At 38.8% G+C, this 27291-nt stretch overlaps 1 protein-coding gene across 1 annotated transcript in view; it reads right to left on the bottom strand.

Annotated features, from left to right (window-relative positions):
* Window positions 1–27291, bottom strand: part of LOC138616609 (cadherin-22) — a 148267-nt gene that overhangs the window by 6675 nt on the left and 114301 nt on the right. Inside the window, exons 9-13 of the mRNA XM_069691046.1 lie at window positions 27138–27274; window positions 18008–18129; window positions 6255–6372; window positions 3039–3188; window positions 2593–2694 (exon numbers count right to left, since the gene is read on the bottom strand). Coding sequence (XP_069547147.1) covers window positions 2593–2694; window positions 3039–3188; window positions 6255–6372; window positions 18008–18129; window positions 27138–27274 — 629 coding nt within the window. The remainder of the gene's footprint in view (window positions 1–2592; window positions 2695–3038; window positions 3189–6254; window positions 6373–18007; window positions 18130–27137; window positions 27275–27291) is intronic.

Here is a 27291-nt window from a genome sequence, read left to right as displayed (position 1 = left end):
ATCAGCCGCTTCTTCAATAAACTGTTAAAGAATGTATCACATTATGTGGCGCTCGAAAGGACAATCAGATAATCTCACTTCTGTCAACCCCTTCCTCACTGATAACACGAGTGTCACTTCCTTTTAGGTAAACTGAAGCTTGAATTGTAAACCACTGACAAACTGTCTAACTAGGAGATGAGCATGCCTTAGGAAACACAACACCTTGTACAGAATATACTTTTGCAGGGAACATATGTACCTGTGTAGAGCTGACTCCTGTACAGACAAAGCTGGTCCCCCACGTGTACAGATGTTGTGATAAGCGCTCCTGACAAGACAGTTAATTTACCCTTGGGCTACGCTGGTTGCCCCCACACGGGAGTTCATCACAAGCAGATGGGAGGTAATTGGAATGGATGCATGCAGATGCTGCGACGCAGTGGAATGGATTCATCACATCAGGCCCATAAATGAACGGATGGAGGGACTGTTTGTTTGTAAAATAATTAGGCAGAAATTTGTTTTCATTTTTCTCATCATCCAACAATTGATGTAATAGTGGTGGTCCAGCCTCTGGAGAGAGAGAGAGAGAGAGCGTGCTGGCCTGTTTGTTGTGGTAGTCAATGTGTGTCTGTGGAGTGTGTGTGTGTGTGTGCGTGTGCGCATGTGTGCGTGTGTGTGTGTGTGTGAGAGAGAGAGAGAGAGAGAGAGAGAGAGAGAGAGAGAGAGAGCTGGCCTGTTTGTTGTGGTAGTGTGTGTGTGTGTGTGTGTGTGTGTGTGTGTGTGTGTGTGTGTGTGTGTGTGTGTGTGTGTGTGTGTGTGTGTGTGTGTGTGAGAGAGAGAGAGATGAGACAATGTGAAGACAGCAACAGCACATCGAGAGAATGGATTGAGTTGCAGTTAAGAGGTGTGAAGTGATTTGTCTAAACATGTAGATTCGTGCAGAATGCGTGAGCAATTTCTGTGTGTGCATACAGTATGTGGTAAAGTATTATGCAGTCTAGATACTAAGATTACTGTCCCATGCCTCGCTCCTGTGTTGTTATTCACACCACATGGTAGTTGTGAAAACTCTGTTTATCCCCCTGATCCCAATATGATGACTAGCAGGAGGTTGGTGCTGTGTCCCTCAGAGCTCTGATGAAGCATGTTGAGTCCATTTTCTACCAATCAGTCAATCAGAGTGGCATGGAATTGGTACAGATTAGAGCCACTGACACCACTGGAATCAACATGACATCCTTTCATTATCAGAGGAAGCCTGAAAAACTGCCTAATATTTTCTTTCCATAAGGCTGCCATGAAAAATATATTTTTACACTGAAGCTCTATTCCTCAACACAGGCTCTAGCTTCCTACTAGTTCAAGGGCCAAATATATATTTTTTTTCATTTCAGGCTTTTGAGGGGATGCCATCTAGCCCAGAACACCAAAAACATGATATACTGCAAACACAGTTTTTATTTTTTTATTTTTTTATACCCAGCAGAGGTTGCCTCAGATTTGTACATAATATTTTTGTTGAGGCTTTTAAAGCCATGATGAATAAATGATGCTCTGCTTTTGAACTTCACTGCAGTATATGCTTTGGTTAATGGAGACAGAGCTTTAACAGATCTCATTAGAAAAAGCTCTGAAAAGAAATAGATAGCAATGTTAGTCACAGTTAAAGCTGCGTACTGTCACATCATCCATCATTCACTGCCGGCACGTTGTGAAATGTGCAGAGGCACGAGCGGGGGAGACAAAACACTGTGACAGCATTGTCGTTTCTCGCTGTCACTAAGGAGTGGGATGCTAAGATGTACAGTGGGGGGGAGGGAGAAAAGTGAACTCATAAAATTTTCAAATATGACAATACCAAACATCTTTGCTCTCTGACAGGGTGAGTACGTGCATGCATGTGTATGTTCGATTGTGCGTGTGTGTGTGTGTGTGTGCGCGTGTCTCTGTATAAAAATCCACAAATGTCTGGAAAGCCTTGTCTATTTAAAGCCTGCTGTTCCAGAGGGATACAAGTGCTGAGGCAGCTCTTTTGCCTGTTTGCGCTCTCTAACCCCCCCCGCCCCCCTCACTTCCCTCCCATTCACTCCATCACCGTCTCTGTTCCACTGATCAAAGTGGTTGGATAGTGTATCATTCATAAAACCAGGCATCATCTGGGCTTCTATTTAAACAAAAGCCCTCTCCTCATAAAAGCAGCAACAAAATGTACAACAGAAACATGACAGAAAGATGTAAAAAGCGTCATTTATTGTTATTTATCTTTGTTTTGCTGCCACTGCATGTGCAAATTCATTCAGGCAATATGGATAACTTCTGAAAGTGGTCGATCGATTTAAAGACACATGCTTGGTCGTATCATTTTATGAGCAGAAGACATGGAGTTGTGTCTTTTCGGTATCTTTTTACTGGTAGTACAGACCACTGCTGAATGTAAAGTTCCTGGTGGTTCTGCTGGAGTAGTTGAACTTTGCAACGACCCCAGAAAAGCAACACTAATGATTTGCGCTTATCCATCCATCTTGCCATTCATCACACACCCATCCATTTGTCCCTCACACATCCATTCATACATACATACATCCATTTGTGCTTTCATCTGCTTACCTATAAGGATGAGCATGCAGACCAGTAGTGCTATCAGTGCCCCAGGGCTGAGGGCCGCACTCATTACATAGGCGGTAGCATTGCAGGACTGGATGGCTCCTTCTGTGTTGTAAAAGAAAAATGAGCACTCAGTGTACAGATTCAGCACAGGTATTGTGTCAGCTCAGTGGACGAGGACTAAGCACTGTCTTATCAGGGATAAAAACTGTCATTTTTATCTTGCATATATTATATTTTTTAGCAGGTGGAAATCTTTATAGAGGGCCATTTGTCTGCAGATTTGTGGCCATGTGTTATTTTGTTTTTCACAAATATGAGCTGATAAGAGTTGTTTTCTGACCAAAACAATGCAATGTAGATGACCTTTTTAGTGCTGCTGCTGCTGATGTAGAAGGTGACAGTGATGATAATGTTAGTAATGGTGCAGCTCCTACAATAGCTCTCACCTGTGTCGCAGCCACAGACGTGAATGGTCAGGGTGCCTGTGGAGCTCAGGGAGGGAGGCCCACTGTCAACCACGAGAATAGGCAGGAAGTACACATTCTGCTCGTGGCGGTTAAAGCCCGACCGCTGGGTCCGGATGCCAGCTGTGTTTTCTGGGTGGGCAGTGGGAGTTAGTAGGAGGAGGAGGAGGGGAGGAGGGGATGGGGTGGTGGGGAGGTTAGACAAAATAAAGCAAAGAATAATAGGTCAGTGTCTTGACATTTGAAGAACAATACCTCGGTTGTCTGCTCACTGATGTCTGGTTTTTATCACACTGCATAGATTTGCAGTTAGAGCTTTTATCACCCCTCTTGTTTTTCCTCTTTTGAACTCAAGACTGTATCGATCAAAGAAGTAGAAAAACTGCAAGAATTGATCATGTAAACCATTTTGACCTTTCTAACGTGAGGGGAAAAAAAAAAATCATAATTATTAAGTCTTAACACTTGACAAAGGAAGATGTTTACCCTTTGAATACAATGAAAGTACAGGAACTTCTTCCAGAAATGGTCAAGCGCTCAACAGACTACAAGTGTACAAAGAACGATTCCTATTAGAATAATCAATTTTCCACAATGAGTAGTTCAAGGACTCCAGACAAAGGGTGTCAGGATTGCCAAGTTTACCTTAGGGTTAAATGATTTCACCAGGAAAGCAAACTGCTCTGATGCCATTAAGGTTCATTGCGTTTTTTTTTTTTTTTTTTTTTAAGCAAAAAAAAAAAAGCAGGGGAGAAAATAAGTGGGAGAGCCACTGTTTGAAATTAAACTCCACCGGTGTATATATGAGCTCTCTGCCAGAGACATAGATAAATGTAATGCAGAATACAGGATGAGGCTTTGACAAATAGAGTCACAGTGGCTTTGTGGGTAGACTTGCATAGAGGATAGCAAGTAATCCATCTCCCGGAACATATATCACTGTTATCCACGTCGCCCTCGAGCTCCTCTGGCACATGTACAACCATTTTCATATTACCGTTTATGTACGGGAATGTTACACCCCTGAGCTTGTCCTTTTGACTTTAACACAGCATTTTCTTCCACAGCTGTGTGCTTTAGAAAAATATTCTCGCCAGACACACAGCACAGAGAGTAGTATATTATGGAGTTTTGAATTAAAACCAATAAACTTGAAAACATGGCCATACATAAAGTAAGATTAAAACTGCCTCCAACAGTCACTTTTACTGTAGCTTAAAGCAGCAAATAAAGTTACTAGAAATCCAGATCAACACAAAAGCGTAGTTGCATGACACTGCCAACAAACCTTATAGACACTAAAACAATATGTATTATATTGTATGTATTGTTCAGAACTATTACTTTATTTATACTAATACTTTATTGGAGTCCTGCAATGACACATTTTTTTGAATTGTTTATGACTGACTGACCAAACCACAAAGAAAATATAACACACGATCAAAAAATAGATAAATACAATATTTCGAAGTAAAAGTAATTCACCAAATATTAAATCCTAACTTTCTTTCACTTTGCATTATGTGAGATTTCTTTCAGCACGGTGTCAAACATTTTATAGGTAACGTGATGGCAGTTTGTTACGGTGCAGCAAAACTTTATTTGGTAAGATTTGCTTTACAGACTGCCAGCAACGGCGTCAAAGAGTTTAGCAACATGGGAAAAAAAATGCCTTTTCATCATTGTGTGTCAAGGCTTGGAGACGGAACGCAATGTGAGGCCATGATGAGGAAAAGAAGAAGTGACAGATTGAAAGTGACAGGTTGACAAATGTGTCCGTGAAAAGAGACATCAGAGTGGAAAAAAACCAAATAAAAAATAACAGAGGTAGGAAGATAAAAAGACTGGGTGGTGTTTTGTTTGCCTTTTACCAAAATATATACAGGGACTGCAGTAGTGTTTATGGGCACGACTACATGAATATTTAAACAAATATGTATTTTTGTTTGTGTGTGGATGTGTGTTAGGGAAATAGGGAGGAAGGTATAATTTTAAATGTAAGACTATGCTGTATATGTTGACTATTTATCATTCTCCCTATTACCCACATATGGCCCTTTTATATACAGTGTGTGTTTGTACATTACACAAGGCTTGTGTTTTTTGCCTTTCCATTCACATGCATATGAGCGGGACAACAGCAGCCCGAGCTGCCTTCACATGGTGACATTTCCCTGGCTCCGGCTGCACCCCTGACATTTTCCTGGTGTCAGATCAATCTTGATTTTGCCAGACGTCACATTCGCTTAGGTACAAGTCTCTAAACCAGGGATTTGCAAGCGCGCTTGCAAAAAAAACAGACAAGCATGAAAAAACTCATCTTCTCGACAGAACAAAGTCATCACAAGGGAGAAGAGTGATTTCAATTTTTCCTTACATTTTGCAGGTACGTATAAATGTTGTGTTCAATTCAATTTTTCTGACTTTATTATGTTGACAATCTAAGAAAAATCACATGTACTATTTCAAAGATAATGCATTCAAACTGCATTCATTACTGTAGAGGAAAATGCTGAGCCTGGCATTGCAGTTTGTACATACAAATAAATTTCTCGAAACAAACTGGAATAAAAATGTATTTTGAAAGTGCAGCGAATAAGACGTGTGGCAGCATGTATTACTCTGTATTAATATCACTTTGCTAGGAGGACAAGAGCAGGTGGTGTTTATCCAAAAAATAATACCCTTCCAAAAATATCTGCCTCATTATGAGGCAAATGTTAAATCCAAGAAAAATACAATATTTTTCTTCACTTTGAAAAAGCCTTCTATGATTTTCAAAATATTCTGGCAATGAACTTAACACTTGTCCTGTGTTAAAGATGTCAACCATCTGGCACCTGAAAGAGATAACTGAGAAACTGAAATAGTTTTTTATTTTTACAAAGTTTTTGGAGCTGCAGTTTTTTTTTTTTTTTTTGTTTGTTTTTTTTTTAAAACAAAATCAATATTATTTTAAGGTCTACATTTGCAAAACGCCCCTGAGTATTTGGCCAGACTCTCAAACTGACAATTACTTGAGGAAAGGTTGAGATCACCCTACAGCATATTTAACAACTGGTCTTATAGACTCCTGCTTTTGCCATCATGGTAAAAAAAAAAAAAAAAACTCATTATACTGCAAATGTCATCAGCACAGCCACTGAAATATGCCTCTTCACCCATAACCCAAGTATAGGATCACTGCCCTCTCACCTTTGACATCCCACAAGGTGAAGTGTCGATTGCTGGAGGCTTCAGGGGCCAAGGTGAAGTAGAAGCGATGTCCAGATTGTGGCTCATCTCTATCCACCACACTAATGGTGTGAATTAACTAAAGACAAAAAAAAACAAAAAAAACAAGCAGAATAAGGGAAGAAATAGAGGTTAGATTATCCATTTAGATCTATTCAATGGGACCAAGAAAATGAATATAAAAAGCACTTTGCATTTCAGATGCCTCATGAGGGGATGAGGTGGAGTGAGTGTACTGCTACAGACTGAGAAAGTTTCGTCTGAAAGAGTAGTTCAAAGGGGCTATAGTCGCAAGGAGATAAAAATGTCTTACTCCAGAAAGTTGACACAGCAATATGATTTTTTTTTTATAAATGTTAGAAATGCAAAACTATTATAAAAAGCCTCACTAAAAGGCTTTTTTTTGTGGAACATAAAGGGACAGAGACATTCTGTGAGGTTGTCATATTGCTCTATGAAGGAGTAAAGCCAGAATGGAAATGTGCAGAGGAACAAAAAAGAAATACACAGAGACTAGGTATGACTGCAATAATAGTAATCCACATTCAAAGATAAAAATCAACTGTGATCCAATTTTGAGAACCCTATGTGGACACAATAAGGTGAGATAGGATTCACTATGAGCTGAACAGACATCAAACAGCCCCTGGAGATCCTTTCACCTCAACACGGGGGTCTCGGTGACAATTCATCCTCCTCTCATCCTATTACTCTGCAGCCAGCATCAAATCACAAGATGAAAAATGATATTTTTACACCACACGTGTAAGCTCTGTTTCCTCGGCCAATGCACAACATACACTGTGAGTCCACATTCTTATTACTTTGATTTTCTTCACCTTTGCTTACTGCATACTCACTACTAGAAAACAAAACAAAACAAATCTATTCCTCGGTGTTGTTGAAAACCATAAACCGTAAGAGAGGCAGACAGCACTGCAGGATTCATTCAAATTTGTTTTAAAAGTACTTAAAATGTAAAAATCCTCAACAACACATGGATGGTAAGAATCGTGTACGCATAAAGGGATGATGAATGTTTTGATTGGTAAAGGATAAGCTTTAAAGCATTAAATTTAAAACTAAACGTGAATGTGAATCAGGCAACGCTTTATTCTAACCTGTGAAGAAAATCTTTAAAACTTCACAAAAGACAGAGCATAGAGGATTAAAACCACATTTAAAACTAAACCTTTAACGTGAATGTATGTATGCTTGTGTCCCTTCTTTCCCTTTCATCAGCTGCATACACGTACACTATCTACTGCTGTTGTGTTGTCTGACACAAAACAGTAAGCATTAAACACAGATGGAAAAAAATAAATAATTTTTATCACGGTTTACAGAAAAAGCTGAGTGCTGCCTGACTATATGGAGTCTCAGTTTTCTATATTTTATATTTTAAGCCAATTTGACTTCTTACTTATTTGCTAAGCAACAGTTCATTCCTCTCCTGACAGCCTTTACCAGTAAACGCAGCCTTTTTTAACACAGCAAATGCGATCAGTAATTTTCATTCGCCTATTTTAAAGGGCTTCCTGTCTTTGCAAAGGAGCATCCCTCTGAACAATTCTACATTCTTCAATTATCAATTTAAATGGCCAACACTCATCAGCGAGTTGAATGAGAAGGAATCATATCAAACTCAAAAGGGGAAGATGCATCACAAAAAATATATTTAATAAAACATGACTAAGTGAGTTGCGAATGGTTGGAAAAAGCGGGTGAGACAGGTAATTTCTCTTAAATCCACCCCAAGACTATTACATTTATTTTGGCTTTGGAAGCCAGTTTGTTTTTATAAACTGCATCCCATAAAGAGGTATTTTTGCTGTTATGGAAGACAAGTTTTATCTTACAGTAGGTCAAAGTCACACACCACACACACACACACACACACACACACACACACACACACACACACACACACACACACACACACACACACACACACACACACACACACACACAGACACAAGTGAACGGCTCAGAACCGCTGTTCAAAATCAGTAGAGACACACATGACAAACAACCCCAGAACTACTATTAAGTGAGGCATTTCTCAGAATGATTAAAGTGGGTTGTTCAAAGGCTGTAACTTCTTTGTCTGGTTTCACAAGAGCTCACGGCATCAGATAAGATCAAGGGAAATATATCAAACCATTACTCAGCTCTTACAGTAGCAGTCTCTTCTTTCAGGAGCAGGATACTTAAAAAATGTTAAACACAGCCGTGTTTACTGGCCTGAACCCTTAGTCTGCTGATGTTTTCTGCAGGCTTCCTCAGCGTGCTTCCTCCGTTCATCACTGCAACTTCCTTTTCCTCGGATTCCATGTCCTTTCTATTCATCTCATCCAAAGCGTCCCCCTTTCATTCTTGTCATTTACAGGACAATGTCATTCATTCAGCATCCATCAGCAAATTGATTATTCAAACAATAATGTTGTGGCTTTACTGTACTCCACACCTTTCTTACACATACAGACATCTGCTTTATTGTGTCATCTTTAAGCTCATGTTGCCCTCCTTGTGAAACAGACTCATTTACAGCACTGCACACGACTCTGAATTATGAGGCCGAGTGGTGACTATGCAATACTGTGACTAAGCTACTACCGAGCACACTTCCAGGCCACAATTGTACCGTTACAATAAACAGCTCCTCAGCATTGACGTGTCATCACAGACACAGAACAGGCTTAGTCATACCCACGGCTCACGGAGGCTGTTTGGGATAATATGGCTTACTTTGTAATTACAAAATGCTACGGCCTGATTTCAGGGTGAACAACACGCTTCCTCCTTCTGCACTCGAGAAACACAGAAAGACAAGGAAATGAACTCGGAATCACTGCCTGTATCCCTACATAAGAAACAAATAAATATCATTACTTGACATCTCAGATATAAAGTGTGAGGGCTTGACTTTGTAGACTACAGATGTAATGCCAAGACACATGGTTTACATTACATTGCTGTATAAGAATTGTAAGACGTGTGTAATATAATGTGAGGTTGCACTGCTGTCCTGTTTCCCACCACCAAGGTCTGCCATTGCTCCAAAAAAAATACATATAACGGGTGTCAAAAGCCTCGGCAGGTGTGTGTTCACTATCATTGGTTACAGTACGGCTTGGACTCTTAACATTATTCTAATAAGCAGGAATATTCTACTTGCTTATGCTCAGTATTTGCAAATGATTGTAATATGCAGGAAACAGGCTGTAAACGTTCTACCAATATACTGCAGGACTGTAGTGTTTACTATGTCATTTTGAATATAAACAGGTACATGGTTTTAAAATGCAATAAACCAGATGAATTATGCCAGTTGTTTGAGTAACAAAACTGAACATAAAACCAAAAATAACATGAACGTAAACTCTTCTGTTTTGTTTAAAAGGAGATCAGGAAGATGTGTAGAGGCTAAACAAGCTGAAAAATGTGTTTATGGTTTTATATATGATACAGTGACATGAAGCGGAAACCATCATCCATTCATTCTAGGCAAACTATAAAAAAAAAAATACAGATGAGTGTGTTGTATGCCAAATCAGGACTGATCTTTTCTTCTCATCACACTTTGAAGCCTTGTCAGGTTTATTTCAGTCTAAAAGAATAATGAGCAAAGAGAAGACACTAAGCAGTGACTTTATTATAAACCAAGGGATGAATCCACTCCTTTCTTTGAAGAGTGAATGAATAGCGGTGAACATGTAGGAAAAGAGACATGATCTGCTTTCTGTGACGGTGCCCTCAGCAGGGGACTCTCAGGCAGCATCTCGGAGTGAGTGCCGTCTGAGTGCTGAGGGAGAGTGAAGTAGGAGAGAGAAACGAGAGAGGAGGAGAGCGAGTGTGTGGGAGTTTATCGAGCAGCTATAGCGAAGCTCCCTCAAGCACAATCACCTAATTAGATTTCTATCTAGCAGTCCCCTTTCTTGACCCCCTTAAATCTCTTGCATCTCTGGAAAGCTAGAAGAGGAGACTTTCCCAAACGTACAGCCCATCTGCACGAGAAGAGTCGGAAAGGTGAAGGTTGTGAGAGGGAGGCGGCTTTCTCATTTGCAGCAAAAATGAACCCTTTCACGATGGCAGCGGGGAAGGTAATGAATAAATAAATAAACACACCACCACTTAAAATGTGCGGTGAGAGGTTCATCTCTGAAGCCTGGAATGCACTGTAAGCGTCACAGGTGTGTTTTCAAATGCATCCATTATTTTGAGTGGGGAAAAACATCCACATGGTGTCCAGTGGGGAATTAAAATGTCGCAATGCATTGCTCTAAACTTGATTCAATTTTGCTATGCCAGCATGGCTGTTTTAATGGTTTATGGGGGCCACAGTGTCAAAAGAAAAATGCTAGGAACAGATTAAAAGCCACAATGTTTCTGGTAGGCAAGACATTTTTCTTCCGACAACTAAACTGATAAGTTCACATTAGCAAAGGTGAATGCTTTGAAAGATTTGTAAATTACATTTACATATTACACAACAACTTGGAGTAAGTACATTTCTTCCTTTCACCTCAAACACTGCCATGTCAAGTGATGTCAAACCCACTATTCAGATTTCTCTATTCCTAGTTCGACAGATGTCCAGGTGCATTTTCCCACTCGTAGGTCTGAACTTTCCCACTTCCCAGTTGCACATCAGCGCCCTACTCGTCACAAAGACACATTACGGTGTTGTTGTTGTTATATTGCCACAGTATAGCTGCACAAAATTTTTCAGTAGTTAGAGAAAACAAACACTAATCTACATTTCAGATTGACTGACATCCATCATTAAGCCTAAACCACTAAAACACCAAATGGACGATAACAATTGGAAGATGTCAAAAGTTCCACTGAGTGCACCCTTATATTATGAACACTGACATGACAAGGGTTAATCTAAATAAATATCGCTGGAAACACTGAATATCCCAGTCTGTCTAGACTGCTGGTTTATCTGATTCAACATTAACATTTATGAGACAAAAGGAGGAGGCATTTGGTGAGTAGAACAGATGACTCACTCAGTCTTCTACTCATGAAATACTGTTTGGCAAGACTGAGTCCGTCTGGGTTTTTTCCTCGTCTCTGTTGGTTTGTTACTTCTTTTACTCACTTCTTCTGTACGTCTAATGTGTGCCTGAGTGTGTTTGTTTTCATATCCTTTGTGTATGAGCATGAGGTGAGTAAGCTTAGTGCTAATGTGCATGTAACGTGAGTGTGTGTGTTTCAGACAGGCTTAACATTTAGCTATTTCAAACTGACTTCCAGGGTTGGAGGTTGGCGGGGCTGTGGCCAAACTGAGGTGATCTGTCGCAGTGACCCACTCAGCCAGCTGTGAGATGGCATGGCGGAGCTGACAGGCCTCTGTTACTCCAGGCCATAGTATTTGGCTTTTCACCCAGCCTTTTTTCTGCACACATGGCACTATATGATATCTGTCCTTCTGCATTCAGTCAGATAAATACCATAAGGTGGGTGAGGAACAGGCTGAGAGGCAAAGATTGTGCTCACGTGTCATTTGGTGAGGTGCAGCAGATTGGGAAAGTGGGCTAAATCAGGACAGGATGGTAGAAATCAAGACGGGATTTAATTCTGTAAACTATATTTACAATAACAACTCTCCGCTTAGATTTGTATTATTTTTGCCTGATTAACTATATGGCTGAATAATCATACAGTGGTAAAACATCTTCACATCTTAAAACCTTTAAAGCCCATTTAAAAATAAATGCTCATTTTGAATTTGATGGCAGCAACACAAACTGAAGCCGGACTTCAGCTAACCCCCAGCACCCTCATATTAACAAACCGTCACTGGTTGCAATAGTAGATTATGAAAGCTTGATGCCTTTTGTGAATCTTCTAATTCTTTTTTTCATTTTTCTGCTTTCGTCACTCATAACTTTGTAAACAATGAAAACTAAAATAGATCAAATTACTTGTTATACAACGTCAGGTTTTTTTGTATTGTTTTGCCAGGATGTTACATGTATGGTTTTTTTTCAGTTTTTTTTTTTTTGCACACAACAACATACAGGAATTTGAATTTGACCTCTGCATTTAACCTCTCTGTGAGCAGTGAACACACACACACACACACACACACACACACACACACACACACACACACACACACACACACACACACACACACACACACACACACACACACACACACACACACACACACACACACACGGGGCAATGGGAAGCATCAATGCCTGGAGAGCAGTTGGGGATTAGGTGCCTAATATTTCTTCTGGGAATTAAGGTTGTAGGGTCACGGAATACATTACATTGACAGTCCTAAAAAGCATAAAATTAAAATGTGTGTGTGTGTGTGTGTGTGTGTGTGTGTGTGTGTGTGTGTGTGTGTGTGTGTGTGTGTGTGTGTGTGTGTGTGTGTGTGTGTGTGTGTGTGTGTGTGTGGTGTCTATAGTCCACAGCAAAAAACACTTTCCTTCACTGCCTCTCTACAGTCATTGTTAATGACACAAGAACTCACTTCCAGTCTAATCCTAAGAAAACTTCAAAGACATGAAAAAAACTCAACCTAAAGATGCATGATGGCATAAAAAAAAATTGTTTCTGAATAGAGTATATTGAAATTAAAACAAACTGCAGAAAATAAATAATCATGAAAAGATACAAATCAAACATTGGCCAGGGTGTTGTGAATCTATACCTTGAATTAAACAATATGCCACTTCTTGAATGTTTAACTGAAAGAAAATTATTTTCTTCTCAAGATGCTCTTAAATGCGATCATACTTTCATAAATGGCCCCAAGGGTGTTATTGTTGTTAAACTAGCTTGTTGGGAAAGAACACATTCCTCTACTATATTTTGTAGATATGACATAAACATGTCAGACAGAATTACTTTCATACTCTTGATATAATTAATTCCTTCCAGTATGACATATTCTAATTAATTAATGTTTCTCTTCTAGCCACCTTCATCACATTGTGTTTGTGTGCTGTCATCATTTTATTCTGTATGGTTAGGTGTTCTTAGTTAAATCAATGTATGAAAGGGTTAATGGCAGCTACACAATAATAAAGCATTTCGAGAGGAAGAAGCAAAAATCAGTTCTGAAACAGCCATGCCTGTGTGAAAAATCTGTTTCTTTCTTACATCATACTACACCTTACTGATAACAGAATGCCACTTTTTTCTCCTGGGGCACAGACAAAAACTTTAAGCGATATTTTTCTTTCTTTGTGAATTTCAGTTTCTATTCAGGTGTCTTTTTTGGCAAAAATATATTGCACTTAAAAAGACGTTTACTGTGTAAGTATGTATAATATATAGTTTAAGTGTATTGACTGTGCAGATGAACCGTGAACTGATACTCTGGAAATGGATTAAGAATGCATTTCTTTTTGGCATGGTCATTGCACATGTGTTCTACATGATAGAAGTGTGAATCCAATCTGTGCCTTTTTCTTCGCACCTCTCTCTCTCTCTCTCTTCCTGGCTTACAGTGAGTTTCATATTTTGTCTTCTGACCTAATCTCTGAATAGGAACTTGTATAAGATCCTAAACAAGTTCATTAAATAAAGGTGAGAAGCTATTTGACAATTTGTGTCATGGCCCTGGCTTGAACTGTGTCCCCAAGCAAAGGCTGCTTAGTCTGTGTCAACCATTTTTTTTACTCACTTCTCAGCCAACCCTCCCCTCCTCCTTCCACATGCATTCTCCCTCTAAACATAAACAAAATAGGTTGTGTTGCCAACTCTCAAATAGGATCAAACCCAACCGCAGTTAAAAGGCTTAGGTAAATCTGATTTTCTCTGTGGTTCCACCAAAAGCTAGACCTGAGCCAGGAAGCTGACACTCCATGAGCGAGACTGGGCGATAACACAGCACACAACAGGAGACAATGGAACGCTCCTCATAAGCTTAGTAAACCTGGGTTTGATCTGACACATTTGGAGTGTGACAGTGAAGGTTGTGTGTGTACAGCATGTGTGTGGGTGTGTGCATGCATGTCTTAATTTCACTGTCGCATGTGCCGGAGGTTTTCTGACATAATTTGAGGTAAATAGAAAGAGCAAATAAACACACATTCAACATTCAGTTGAAAATGATAGATAGATGGTGCGGTATGTGCCTTGTTGTTCCACTGACAGCTCAACTGAATAATTTACTGAAGGTTAATTTTTTTTTACTGTTTATGTATAATTAGCCAGAACCAAGTTCTGCTATCAATCATACACGAATAATACCTCACGAGTGGGTTGTAGCTGATTTGAACGGCAACGTGGAACTAAACGGTCGCTCTTCTGTAAAAAGTTTTGAATCTTGAGCCAAGTAATTTGACAGTCAATTCAGTTAAACAATAGCAGGTGTTATATGGGCACTCATCAATTTGTAACGGACCTTTAAGGAAGGGAAAACCAGTAAGACAACAACAATAACTTCTCACTTCAGACTTCCTTTTCACAGAAACCAGATTTAATGAGCCACATTCGGTCCAGTCCAGTACAGAGTCCAGAAGCAGATGCCGCACCCCAGTGTTGGACGTCTCCGCATTCCAGGTGAAAGAAAAATGAACCTAATCATGCCCTTTTCTGGGAGCTGTCGGTCCGTCCAAGTTTCTAAATTGATTAACAACATTCTGGGGAGCTACAACAAAATTGAAGCTCATTTTACATGCAAACATCTGTCGACTGATGCTTATACCTCTTGGGCTCCACTTTTGGCAGCTTATTTTACTGAATAAATAAGTGCATCTTGGGAAGCAGTAGACATCAAAGTGCCTCAACATATCAGGCTACACCCCTTTGCTTCAACAGAATGCTGCAAATTTGATATTGTGTACATTGAAATTAGACGGTAAGAGAGCATCATAGGGATGCTTAAAAATGGGGAACCTGTTCCAACAATAATTTTACACTCCATAGGAAGCTTCTACATTTTTTCAGATGTTTTCACTGTATATGCACTGTCCTAAATACAAGTTTTGCCACAAATATAAATATACACATTTGCTTTCAGATAAACAACTTAGACAATTTGGTGAGATTTAATTTGACATTACTGACCTTTACTGGTTCTATTCCATGCAGATACCATGTGAAAATGGTTCTGTACAAGACTGGAATCCTTCACAATAATTGGTTGCATCCTAATTCATGAAATATTAAATGGAAGTCTTTTAATTCCCTATGATATTGGTTTTATCCACTGCTTTAGTCATCTTTTAATTCTATTTTACATCCGGCCTGTATTAAAGTCTGACAATGCACAGACATGTTTGATGTGGATATATTGTTGGTTGTAATTCATTTATTTGTGCCAAGTCTGTGTTGTACGAATCAATCAAGACAGCATGGCTCACAATAGTTAACAAATTGGGACCACCAACATAAAACATATTGCTAACCCTATGTAACTAAATATTACGTCAAAAGTATATCTACACATGTATTTGTGTAATTTCTTATAGATAACAAGGTCATGGCAAAATAGACCTGAATCAGAAGATGTGTGTGTGTGTGTGTGTGTGTGTGTGTGTGTGTGTGTGTGTGTGTGTGTGTGTGTGTGTGTGTGTGTGTGTGTGTGTGTGTGTGTGTGTGTGTGTGTGTGTACTTGCACTATGTGTGAGAACATGTTACTGTTATTTTAGAAAGTGGCACAGAGTTTGTGCTGCACAGACAGAATGAGGAGATGAGAATATGCATCAATTTATCAATGATTGAGATTCATAAAGTCTGTATGACATCAACTATTCTGCTCCAAATCCCCAGAGCTACAGTGCACATACACAACCTCTACCTCATGTCATTCCAAAGAGAGCGATGCGTTGGTGTTTCTTGACACGACACGTTTAAGAAAACCAGGGAAAGTGTTAGCTTGGATCAAAATTATATTCATTGATAAGCAAACATTGCACAAAAGAAAGGCTCCATCTTTACCATTAATCAGAGAAAAAATACTACAGATATCAGCTCTCAACACGCTGGAAATCCTTAGACCCAAAACACTTGCTTCACACCACTCACTCTATTTTTCAGGATTCAGCGACTGACAACAACTACAGGAAACCAGTTTTGTATATATATATATATATATATATATATATATATATATATATTATCTATGAAAATAACAAGGAGGACAAAAAATGTTTTCCCCATGGCCCCGAGTGGTTACCCCTGAGGCAGAAAATGAGCGTTAGAAAGCCTTTGACCCAAGGCTGAAACATTTTCATTCATTCCCAGCAGCCAGCTCGGACAGAGCTCCCCATAACAACAAAAACAAAAGGAGACTGTAGAGACAAGACAAAAATTGAGATTGAAAAATCGAGAACAAAAAAGTTCATGAAAACTAAGACCTTTTTTTCAGATGTTCCTGTCATTTGCCTGCTTCTTATAGGTCGACAATCATGAATAAAGAACAAACCAACGAAAGGATGGATGGATGGATGGATAGATAAACAGTAGACACAGACAGTTACAATGCAGAGTCAGGCAGACAAATATAGATATAGCAAAGCTGATGCCATATTCTCCTGTTTCTTAATTACAGTGTGAAATATTTCACTGCCTTTCTCTCAAATGAGAACATTAAAAAACCTTTTCTTTTACAATGCTGTGAGCCAGCAATGATCTTTTTTTGCTGGAAGACTAATCATCTCTGTGTGATTAGGAGCTTAAGGTTAATGTGGTCTCTCACAGATGGGAGAGGGAGCGGGGTGGGAGTGGGTTGAGATCAGACCAGACAAACGTTCGAGAAAGATGCAGACTGGCGGCAATGCAGAGGCACATGGGGGCTATAAGTGGTTAAGAGTCTGTGGATCAAGGGGAGGAGAGGCCTGAGCCTCATTACACATGTAAATGCAGCTTCTAGCATGGAGGCCCCAATTTAAAGCCTTGCTGTTTTAATTATTCCTTTGCTCTGCACATGATAATTGGGTCTAGCTCAGTCCAGGGCCTGTTGGCTATGTAAGGTGAATAAAACACCTTAATGACATTGTCCATTTTTAATGGGGATCATTGGAAAGACCTGGCCTCCAATTGGATTGGAAAAAAAACACAGTATTGCCCTTTGTCTTGATAAATCGCACAGACTCCCAATGTTTGATTGGTGCTGGGTAATAATGCACACAAAAATCATTGTTGAATTTAATTTAGTCTACAGTTTTGTTCTTTGGTTACCCTCACTGTTTTCCCAAAGTTCATCTGTTAACCATTTAGGATATAAATGACCTGAATAAAGGGTGCTATTTCATGGCCCTCATGGGATTATAAAACATCTTTTTATTATATTAGATTTTTTTTATTATACTACCCACATCCGATTACACCTCAGTAAACTTTACATCAATAATGAGCTTTTAGTTTCGTACAACAGTAAATGTGTTGCCCTTAGTGTACGTTGTGTGCTGGTTTGCCTTTGAACTTGAAGAAACACAGTTAATGTGTATCTTGGTGGCATTGTGGCAATTTGCTTTTCTTATAATGTTAATAAACCATAATAGTGTTTTGGTAATGTCCTGACTCCTGCCTTTATTTTAATTAGCACTAATGACATGGAAGATAGGTCTGTGAAGCTACAGTAACTTGATCTGCACTACATCTTTAACTTCTTGCTCAGCAAGCAGTCATCATGAATTAATTTTAGTCAGCTCATTTGGACTTCATGATTATAAACATTTTGTTCTTTCCATCAAAATGAAATGATCTGCTTTGTATCAAGTAAAACGTACCTGGCCTGGCTTGGCATCTTCACATATTGAGGCTTCGTACGGTGTGGCCAGTTCAGGAGGATTGTCATTTACATCCAGAATCCGAATACTTACTGCTGAGTGGGACGCCATTGTGTGGTTATCTGCAGAAGAGCAACACAGAAGACACGAGAGTTGTGGAAAGAGTTGTGTCAGATATATATTTTCATGACATTCTAGCTTTATTTAACTGTAAAACAAATCACAAAGAGTAAAAGTGAGGCTGTAACACATAAAACTATTGCCTGGCAACTGAATGACTGAGGCTCTGATAATGGTTGCAGTGTGCCAACGTCAGAGGCATTTCACTTACATTTTTCAGTCATGCGAAAGAGATATGCTTTAACTTAAACCAATAAAACTGTCTGCACAGGCTTCATATTGGCCCACGTTGCATTTGCACTTTACGCACACAACTGCAACCCAAAGCATATTTTTACATTTCAAGCCTGTTATCTTCAGACTTGCATGTAACTACAGGGATTGTGTTGAGTCTTGCCAAAATGCAACCGAACACAGAGCAGTACTTTCGCTCAATGCACCCGTGTGGACATTGACGGAGGACTGCAGCTGCTGCTAAAATGCTGCTGACGTGCTGATTTTTCCATAAGCGGTCGGTGTAGACAATGTGTAAGTCTCAATAGATGATACTCCTGATGTGCTACTCGTCAGTATGAATGAGACACTACACAGATGTATGGGATTTTCCACAAGGAAGCAGGCAGTTAGGTATTGTGAGTAACTGCTGAAGGGCTTTAAATTAATGCCTCTGCAAATTACACCCATTACCTGAATAACAGTATTCAGCACCACTGAGTGACATAAAACGGCACCAAAGTTTCCAATTTTGTCTCTAGGTCCTCACTATCTGATAATGGCACTACTGTATATAGCTGTTTAATAGTCTGAGTGCAAGAGGCATGCTTCAGCAAATGATAATGACAAATAAATGCTTTTGACAAAATTGCAAATCCATTAATGCCATTTCCAACAAGATAAAACAGGAAGTGTAACACTACAATGCACTCTCAAGACATTTTTCTTAATGGGCCACAATGTAAATGTGGGAGTGGAGAAGATTATATAATTAACACAATCAAAACCCACTTCAAATTAGCTCGACTTCTCCTTGAATCTTAATTCCCATTCTTAATCATACGATAATGTCTGATGGAGTTTCCATTTTGCTCATAAAACCCTATGTACAGTACAGAAGGGAGCCTGAGGTCCCTGGTGTGTGTGTGCATGAGAGTGTGAGTTAGAAGCAGGAAAAAGAAAAGGAGCACGCGAGAACATAACTGGGTGTTAAATGAGTGATCTGGTTGCTTCCAGTGTTGATCTGGATATCCTGGTTAATTCGAGTACACAGCTTATGAATAAATCAGCATACGCAGCTGTTGCCACCCAGTTAACTCATTTGAGTGGCACCCTACAGAAAATGTAACAACATGCAGCTATTTACAATTACCCAATGGTGGCAAAATACACATAAATCCCTGCAGTTTAAATCGTTCCACTGAACAGATTTAAAATGTTGTAATTACACACATATGGCAGCTGGTTAAGTGCACTCTTAAGAATGACTAGTAATTAGTGAGGCACTCAACTAAATTAACATTGTTAAGTGACCGGATTAGCGTGTGTAATTTTAATGAATAGTTAGTTTAAAGTAGTACTTATTATTTCTAATGGATATATATATATATATATGCAGTCAAAAAACATTTTGTTTATTACTCAGGAAAAAATAAATCTCAAACTGACAACTGTAACTTGGTGCTGGCAAAAATCTACGAAATCTAACTATGCCTTTGTAAACATTTTGTTTTTTGTGCCACCAAAAGGTTCTGTAAAGTGTTTTAACCCTGGGAAATCTGAGCAAAATGTCCAAACAAGTTCTTACAACAGCTCATACAAAACAAGTCCTGATACATAAGGACCCTTGAGCATTTCTTGATCTGCTATCTCAAGAAAATATTGGGCAACTACGCTTTTGATTGCTGAAAAAACAAACAAAAAAACCCCCAAAACTGATAGCTTTACTGATTAAACTTGTTGTTTATGATAACTGACACTAGAGCCTAACATATTTATTGTTTATCTGATTTTATCTGCTAGTATTGGCCTTCAGCAATATATTGGTATTGGCGTATAGGTTGTCGAAAACTGTTTTAAGGCACCGATGTCATTTTGTACAATAATGCTTATTGTTGAACTGTAAAATACATATATCATGTGACAGGTGTTTCATAACTACACTTCAGTCAACATATCAGAACTTGTATTACTCTTTAATAGTTTATCAGCCCCAAAATCCAGTATTGATTGGGCTGTAATTCCCGCTTGGTGTTCTAATGGCCCTGGAGTGAGGTCCTTAGAAAGATGCTCAACTTCTTTTTACGGAGTTGTTTTTCATTTCTTTTCACATTTTTGTCCATATTTAAAAAAAAAAAAAAAAAGTCATATTGTTCCCTGGAGAAGATATTAAGGCTGTAAGACTGACATGTTTGCTGGTGTGTTTGCTCAAATAGAAAAATCTCCACCACACTCAGCTGTATGATACTGTATATAGGATAAACCTAAAGTTCCGGCATCTACAAATTAAAATGGAAAACTATAGGTGAACTCAGAGACACTCAGAGTTTTTCGTCTGCCCATGAGCAGACAGACGACAGAAATGTCCCCAGTTAACATAGGTAGGTCACAGACCAAGGAGAAAAAAAAGACACGGCAGCTTTATCGGAGACAGCAGAGCAAACAAGTGATCATCAGACTATAGCAGAGATATTCTCAAACTCTCTCCCTCTATCTCCTCACACAGTTCTGTCTAGCAGTGGCACAGCGGCTAATGAGAATGCTAGTCTCAACTAATAGCATAATCCTCACATCAATGCCGGGTTTTAATTGACTGCTTTTTGCCAGAGCAGCAAGAACATAAATGCAGAGAGAGCTCCACCAGTGCTAGATATCTCTTCTCTTCTTCCTCTTCTAATTTCGTCTTCACATTATGCTGCTGTCCCCGCTGCGCCAGAATGAAAACCAGCAATCATCAGATGATTCACATTTTACATTTCAATTCCCAGAGTTGAAAACAGATGAAACAATGCAAGAAGGGGTCGCTCCCACCCACCGCAAATGCTCTCCATGGGAAAAAAAAAAAGTTATTCAGTAAGACAGGTTCATTCATGTGGACCAAGTGGCGCTGTTCTAAATCTGTCTTCAGATATAGAGGATGAATAAAAGGATTTCAACAGATTATTGGCATGCCCTGCATTTGTGCCGCACACACCAGATGTCGAGAATCTTACTGAGGGACTGTCTCTGAGGCACTGAATAATACTGACATAACTTCAGGGAAGACAGAGGATGTAAGTGTGTATGCCTGTCTCCGCATATATGTGCGTAACTGCATGCGTGTGTGTGTAGGTGTTTGTCAGGAGCGTCATGCTGCTTGTGACCAAATGGTTCATCTTCTTTGCTGATGGAAACTGTTTGGTTTAAAATGTCACTTTTGTTATGGGGGGGAAATTGAGGATACAATTGTACTCAACAGTGTCTGCTTCTGGTCTCTTTGCTTAGCCATAGGTCCATGCTGGAACCGAGGCTACAAAGTATTAGTGTCATTTTTCTTCAGCTGAATAGTTCCAATACAACACAAACTCACCAGTGTCAATCCAAAATATCTCTATCTAGTATAGCTTGAGATTTTTTTTTTAAAGAACTGACAGTTATAGACACCCTGTTCTTAAGGCTTTCTGAACACTTTGAGTTATTTAAAACATTCTGTAAAATCATCATATTACATAGGACATGCTTAATGAAAAAGTGAAATGCACTTCAACAATTACCCTTTTAAATATACAAAATGTTCACAAAGCTCAAAGATTCAGGTGCTGATTTATGTGCTTATCCATGACTGCCCTCAGGCAAGCGAGGAGCAAAAAAAGAAGTTCTCCGATTCCTATTCGCTTTGAGAGTCACTCATTTCCATTACAATATTCAGCCAACAAAATAAGTAAAATCATTCTCACCACCATCCAGATTAAACAGGTTTAGCGACTGGGAATTCGATTCACCAAGGGAATTCACCTCATGTTTCTAAATGCATTGATTTATTTTTTTACGTGAGCACACAGCTCATGCTGGCTGCTTTTCATTAATTTCCATGACAAAACAAGCAAAAATAAAATGCAAACAACAATCACTCTAAACCAACATTTAGACTTTCCATCTGAACACCAATGAAGTGCAGAAAACATTCAATTCTACCTATGTTAACACAATCTATACTACATGAGGTCTTGAGGAAAAGTTTCTTGATGAATATTTAATTTATCCTTTTCACATTTGCATTTCTTGTGAACTTCTGTTGCAGTCTAACCTTGAGATTGTGTTAATGCTGGAGGTTTAGAGTCCGTGTAAGACTGTGACCGCTTGAATGAACTTTAACTGACTTTGACCAATTTGGCAGCAACATTTCCCTGCTCACCTTTTGAGATATTCACATATTCTCAAAGTGGAACGAATGAGCTGTTTTGTCCACTGGTTAGAAAAGACATGACGCAATGTAAGACAAGAGTGTCCCTGTCTATATTATTCCAATAGAACTGGGGATTGCTGACAAAGCTACCCTCATCAGAAAGGAAATCGAATCCTTTTTGGTTTGAGAAATGAGAAATAAGCAAGTGTCATCATAACCTCACAACCTCTTCCAATTTACCACTGCTGGTGACAGAAAACTGTCAACGGACTTCTCCACTTAATTGATATGATACTTTTTGGTTTTGGTGAAGAGCTGCTGTTCAAGTTTGGAAACTCCTCTTCTCAGAGATATTTAATCTCCATTTAGAATCATAATGTTTAAATTAAATCGTCATCTTTTGTCATCCTTTGTTATCATTGCTTTAAATGTTCTCCATTTCTTTTGTTTGAATGAAGAATATGTCTATTTTCAATGAAACCAGATAGCTATTCGAGATGCTCCCTCCAAACTACTGCAAACTAGCAGTTTTAATTAACAATGCCCAAAAATTTAACTGATGTTGAAACTGACATGATGTTCTGCATTTAAAAATAAGTAAACATAACTGGTTGTACTATATACCTGACTTACCTTATTGGCATTTTTAATGTTGGACTAAAAAAAAAATGCCTACAATCCTACCACAGTGTCATGTTGCTGGTTTAAATGGATAGTATTTAGAATGTAACGGTAATGGTATTTATCTTGACCACTCAAGAGTCAACTGATGAATGGTAGCAGTCCGTCCTTGTGATGCTGAGTGTAATAATGTATGATATATGAATATTCTCCATGAGAGAGAGGAAGATACATCACATCGATAGATGAAAAGCAACAAAACAAAAGTTCACTTCATATTTGTCAGCAGCTCTGTGAAACACATTACTACACAACACAATGTAAATAACCATAAGGACAGTGGCATGTCTATGTAATCATTCATATTTACAATATTTTGGGAATGATGCAATGCAACTCTTATGGCCTGGAGTAACAGAAACTCCCCACAAGGACGAGACTATGCATGACTGCTGTTTGACAAATGAATTATGTTAACCTACCAAAGTGCAGGGAAACAAAACACACTAAACAACTGTTTGAGGATTCAGATTCTCCTCCGCCTCAGCAACTACTCTGACAGTAAGGACATATGAGTGATTACATAACTGAAAAGAAAAAAAACACCTCATCCAAGTCAAAACTTCTGGTCCCTGATTATGCATTAGGTCTCCCCATCTTTGTTGTCAGACATGCAACAGCATCTACTACTTTCATCCAAACAGAGCACATTGACATTTTTGTTGTGTGTAATTTACAAAAATATAATCTGCTGTTCTGCACCTTTTTTTTTTCTTTTTTTAAACCAAAAGTGCTCTCGTTTTGCCTCTTAGTTTAACTTGACCCAGGTATTGCACTTTGCAAATTCCCCTTTTGCTTTGCTTTTATGGTAATTTTTTCTGTGATGTTTCCCAACTTTAATTAAAAAGAGACACTTATCTTTTTTCACCATGTTTTAACAAGTGTATGATACATTTGGAGATGCAGAGAATAATGTTCTTAGGGCATACAAATCAAACAGTGTGCATTTGTTTGCCAGACAGCAAGAGAAAAAAGTTATGCTGTAGAAACTGTCTCTTCCCTGCAACAGTGCTGGAGATAAAGACTTTCAGCTACTTCGGTATCTTTTTGCCCACAGGGTGATGCTCTGTTTTTCCACCCAGCTGTCTGGGTAAAAAGGCAGTTTTGCAAGGTGATATCATACTTGCTATCAGTTCTCGAAAATTATATGTCACTCCAACTTAACCTGATACGTTTCTGTAGAGAAGACTGTCAGGAACTACGAGTACCCTGGCTATAATGACAGTGCATTTAATGCTCCTCTTGTGCTCAGGAAGTTCCATGTTTTCTAGAAGGGAGACAAGTACTATACAGACGAGAGGTTGTTGCCTCTTTTACAGAGACACTGTCTGCCCAAGTAGATGCACCTTTTAATTGGATGAAGACATGCTCTGTGTGTTTATCTTTGATTGGTGGGGTATCAGAACATTACTTGCACTTGTAGAAAAACATCTTTAGTCCAGAGACACATGCTGTAATTGACATTTAGAGTGTTTTGCAGTTTTGGAGCTGGGGTTAATCGGAGGGCACAGACACCAAGCATTGTCATGAAGCTGTTGTGACTTGTCCAATACTGATACACAGGCAATACAATAGTTCAAAGGTTAGTAATGGACTGGGATAATTAAAGGTTGTGCCACAAAACTGTAGTTTTAACAATGTCCTCAGACAAGTTGACCTTGTGGCTCTCCAGCTTTAATGAGCAGAAGTGCCCAAATAAAAAAAGAACAAAATCATTATGGAGAAAATGAAGTTCTTTTCTAAAATACTTAGCTAACTGCTTCACAAGCATATGCCTGCCAACCCCCACTCTGTTTCCATCTTCCTTGCAACATTTTTCTTTCTTTCCGTCTCCTGCCTGTGCATCTACAGCTCTCAGGACTCTGTGAGCTAACAGGCGATAAAGAAACCTTCTGGATGGGAATTCTGATGGCGTTGACCACCGACTCTCTGTGTGAATGTTTCCGCGGATGGGAATGTGAGAGGCTTTATCTTTCAAGTGCAGGCATGTGTTTATGTTTGATATTGAAAAGGTGTAGGGCCGCTTTAAATGTTCAATTAACATTAAAATGTGCCCATGAGATAATGCCAAGCACAAAGAGGCAGAGCACAAAAGGGCCTAAGTTGTTGTGGGAGACTTGCGAAAGTCTAATTTTATCTTAATGTTTGTTTTGGGTGAGACTGCTTACTATTCAGTTTAGACTGTATTGATTATTGGAATAATCACAGTCTGGGGAAATATGAGAGAGAAACAACTATGAAAATGTTTTAAAATCAGCTTTGCTTATAGCATTGTTTTCTTTCTCATTCTCTGTGCAATAGTGGATACCATGTTATATGCGGAATCCAATCTCCTCTGCTTTCACTACAATCCCAAAATCACTTGATCTGTATAAGATTGAAAAAGTGAGGAGTACCAGGCCTCCTTGTTTTTGAAGTTTACTTCTAATGTTATAGTAATGACTTCCCAGCTTCCCCAAGTTATTACAGTCTTCATTTTCTTAGCTGTGACAAAAGGACCCAATGAGATGAAAAATGTCATCTCATTCTTCATTCACTTTCTGCAACGGGTTTGTCAGCTCAAAGGACATGCGATAAAATGATGACTATATTTTCCCTCTGGTATCAGACAGTGAACAGTGCATGGATGGCTACCACCAAGGACTATAATGTCCTGCATGAGTGACCAACATTTTTGCTTGGCAGGCTGATCAATATATAGTAAAGATGCAATGTGAGATTCAAATGGCCTGCAAAACACTAAAATTCAAAACAAAGAATTGGAAACTGTCATTGTTTCAAAATACAGGGATAGTTCACACAAAGTCTAGAATTACAAACAAATTTAACTTAAAAACAAAAACGTAATTTGTGTTTTTAAATGTTGTTATTATATTATTGTTTGTTACCTGTGAAGTATCAGGGCAGGTGACAATATGTAAAAGTATATCTTACACAAATTCAGGCCATTATGATACAGAATATTGTACATTTAAAAACTTTACTCATGATAGAATTTAAGTATACTTTAAGTTGATCATTCATTTTCATCCCAGGACACTTAGTGCGTCTTGTACTCTGATGACAAAGTTGTTTACTCCAAAATCTTATCGTCCATTTAAGTGCCCTTCTATCATGCATTACTTTCCTTTACCCTGTTTTTGTGTGTGTTTTTTTTTTTTACAAAGATAAAAGCCACAACAGACTGCTGTTGAAAATGTGCCAAAAGCTTGGTGGCTAATGATCACAGCAGTTTGAGTTTGTCTGTAACCCCTTATCACACCTGGAGGGAGTCTGTAAGTGTTGGACAGCTAATTCAGCTTGTACAGCCTCCATCACTGGCAGGCACTGGGTGTAGACAACTTTGCCAATCACTACGGCAATTCAAACTTTCGTGTTTTACAAATTAGGCAGGAAATTGTTCGGAGAAATGCAGTTTTTATTTGTATTTTTTCCTTCATTGATTCTGTTGTCCTGTACTTGACCTAAATATAGTACGAGAGGTGCTTCGACCATCTATTTGCAACTTTAGTTGCCACTTGTCTAAGTTTTGGTTTTGTTCCCTTAATTTTTCCTTTTGTGATATGGGAGAGGAGAATACATGGCTGTTCTATTCATTGTAATTGTGAATGATTCAATTTATTATGTCTTATTTATTCAATTTGTTGCCGTTACATTGGACTCATCATGGCGGCTTTTTTTCTTCATGTTTTTTTTCTTTGATACATTTCACAATCTACAAATCAAAACCAAATGTCAAAACAAAACTTGAAAACAACTCATTTTGGCTCAGATTGCAACTGGTAGACATCATTTTTCATACGTGTTGAAACTAGAGTATTTTCAGCTACTTTCAGAAAGTTTGGTAAGTTGAAAAAGCCTCAAGATGATAAAAAGGAATATTTCACTCTTGTATGAATATGAACACATCCTCTGTGTGATAAGCGCAAACTGAAATAAGAAGCAATGTACCTGCTTCTACAGCCTTCACAGTGATGTTGTGCCAGCCTGCAGTCTCTCGGTCCAGAATTTTTCCCAATGTGATGGCACCCGAAACAGGATCAACATAAAATATCATCTCCTGGTCTGTGGTCCGATCGATGTAGAACCTGTAACAACAGACATA

Source organism: Brachyistius frenatus, unplaced genomic scaffold (assembly GCF_029030835.1).
Source record: "Brachyistius frenatus isolate BFR_SWC_R1_liver_20210118 unplaced genomic scaffold, ASM2903083v1 Contig_10, whole genome shotgun sequence".
NCBI classification, from domain to species: domain Eukaryota; kingdom Metazoa; phylum Chordata; class Actinopteri; family Embiotocidae; genus Brachyistius; species Brachyistius frenatus.
The sequence above is the reverse complement of the archived record's forward strand: the minus strand, read 5'-3'. Positions and strand labels throughout refer to the sequence as shown.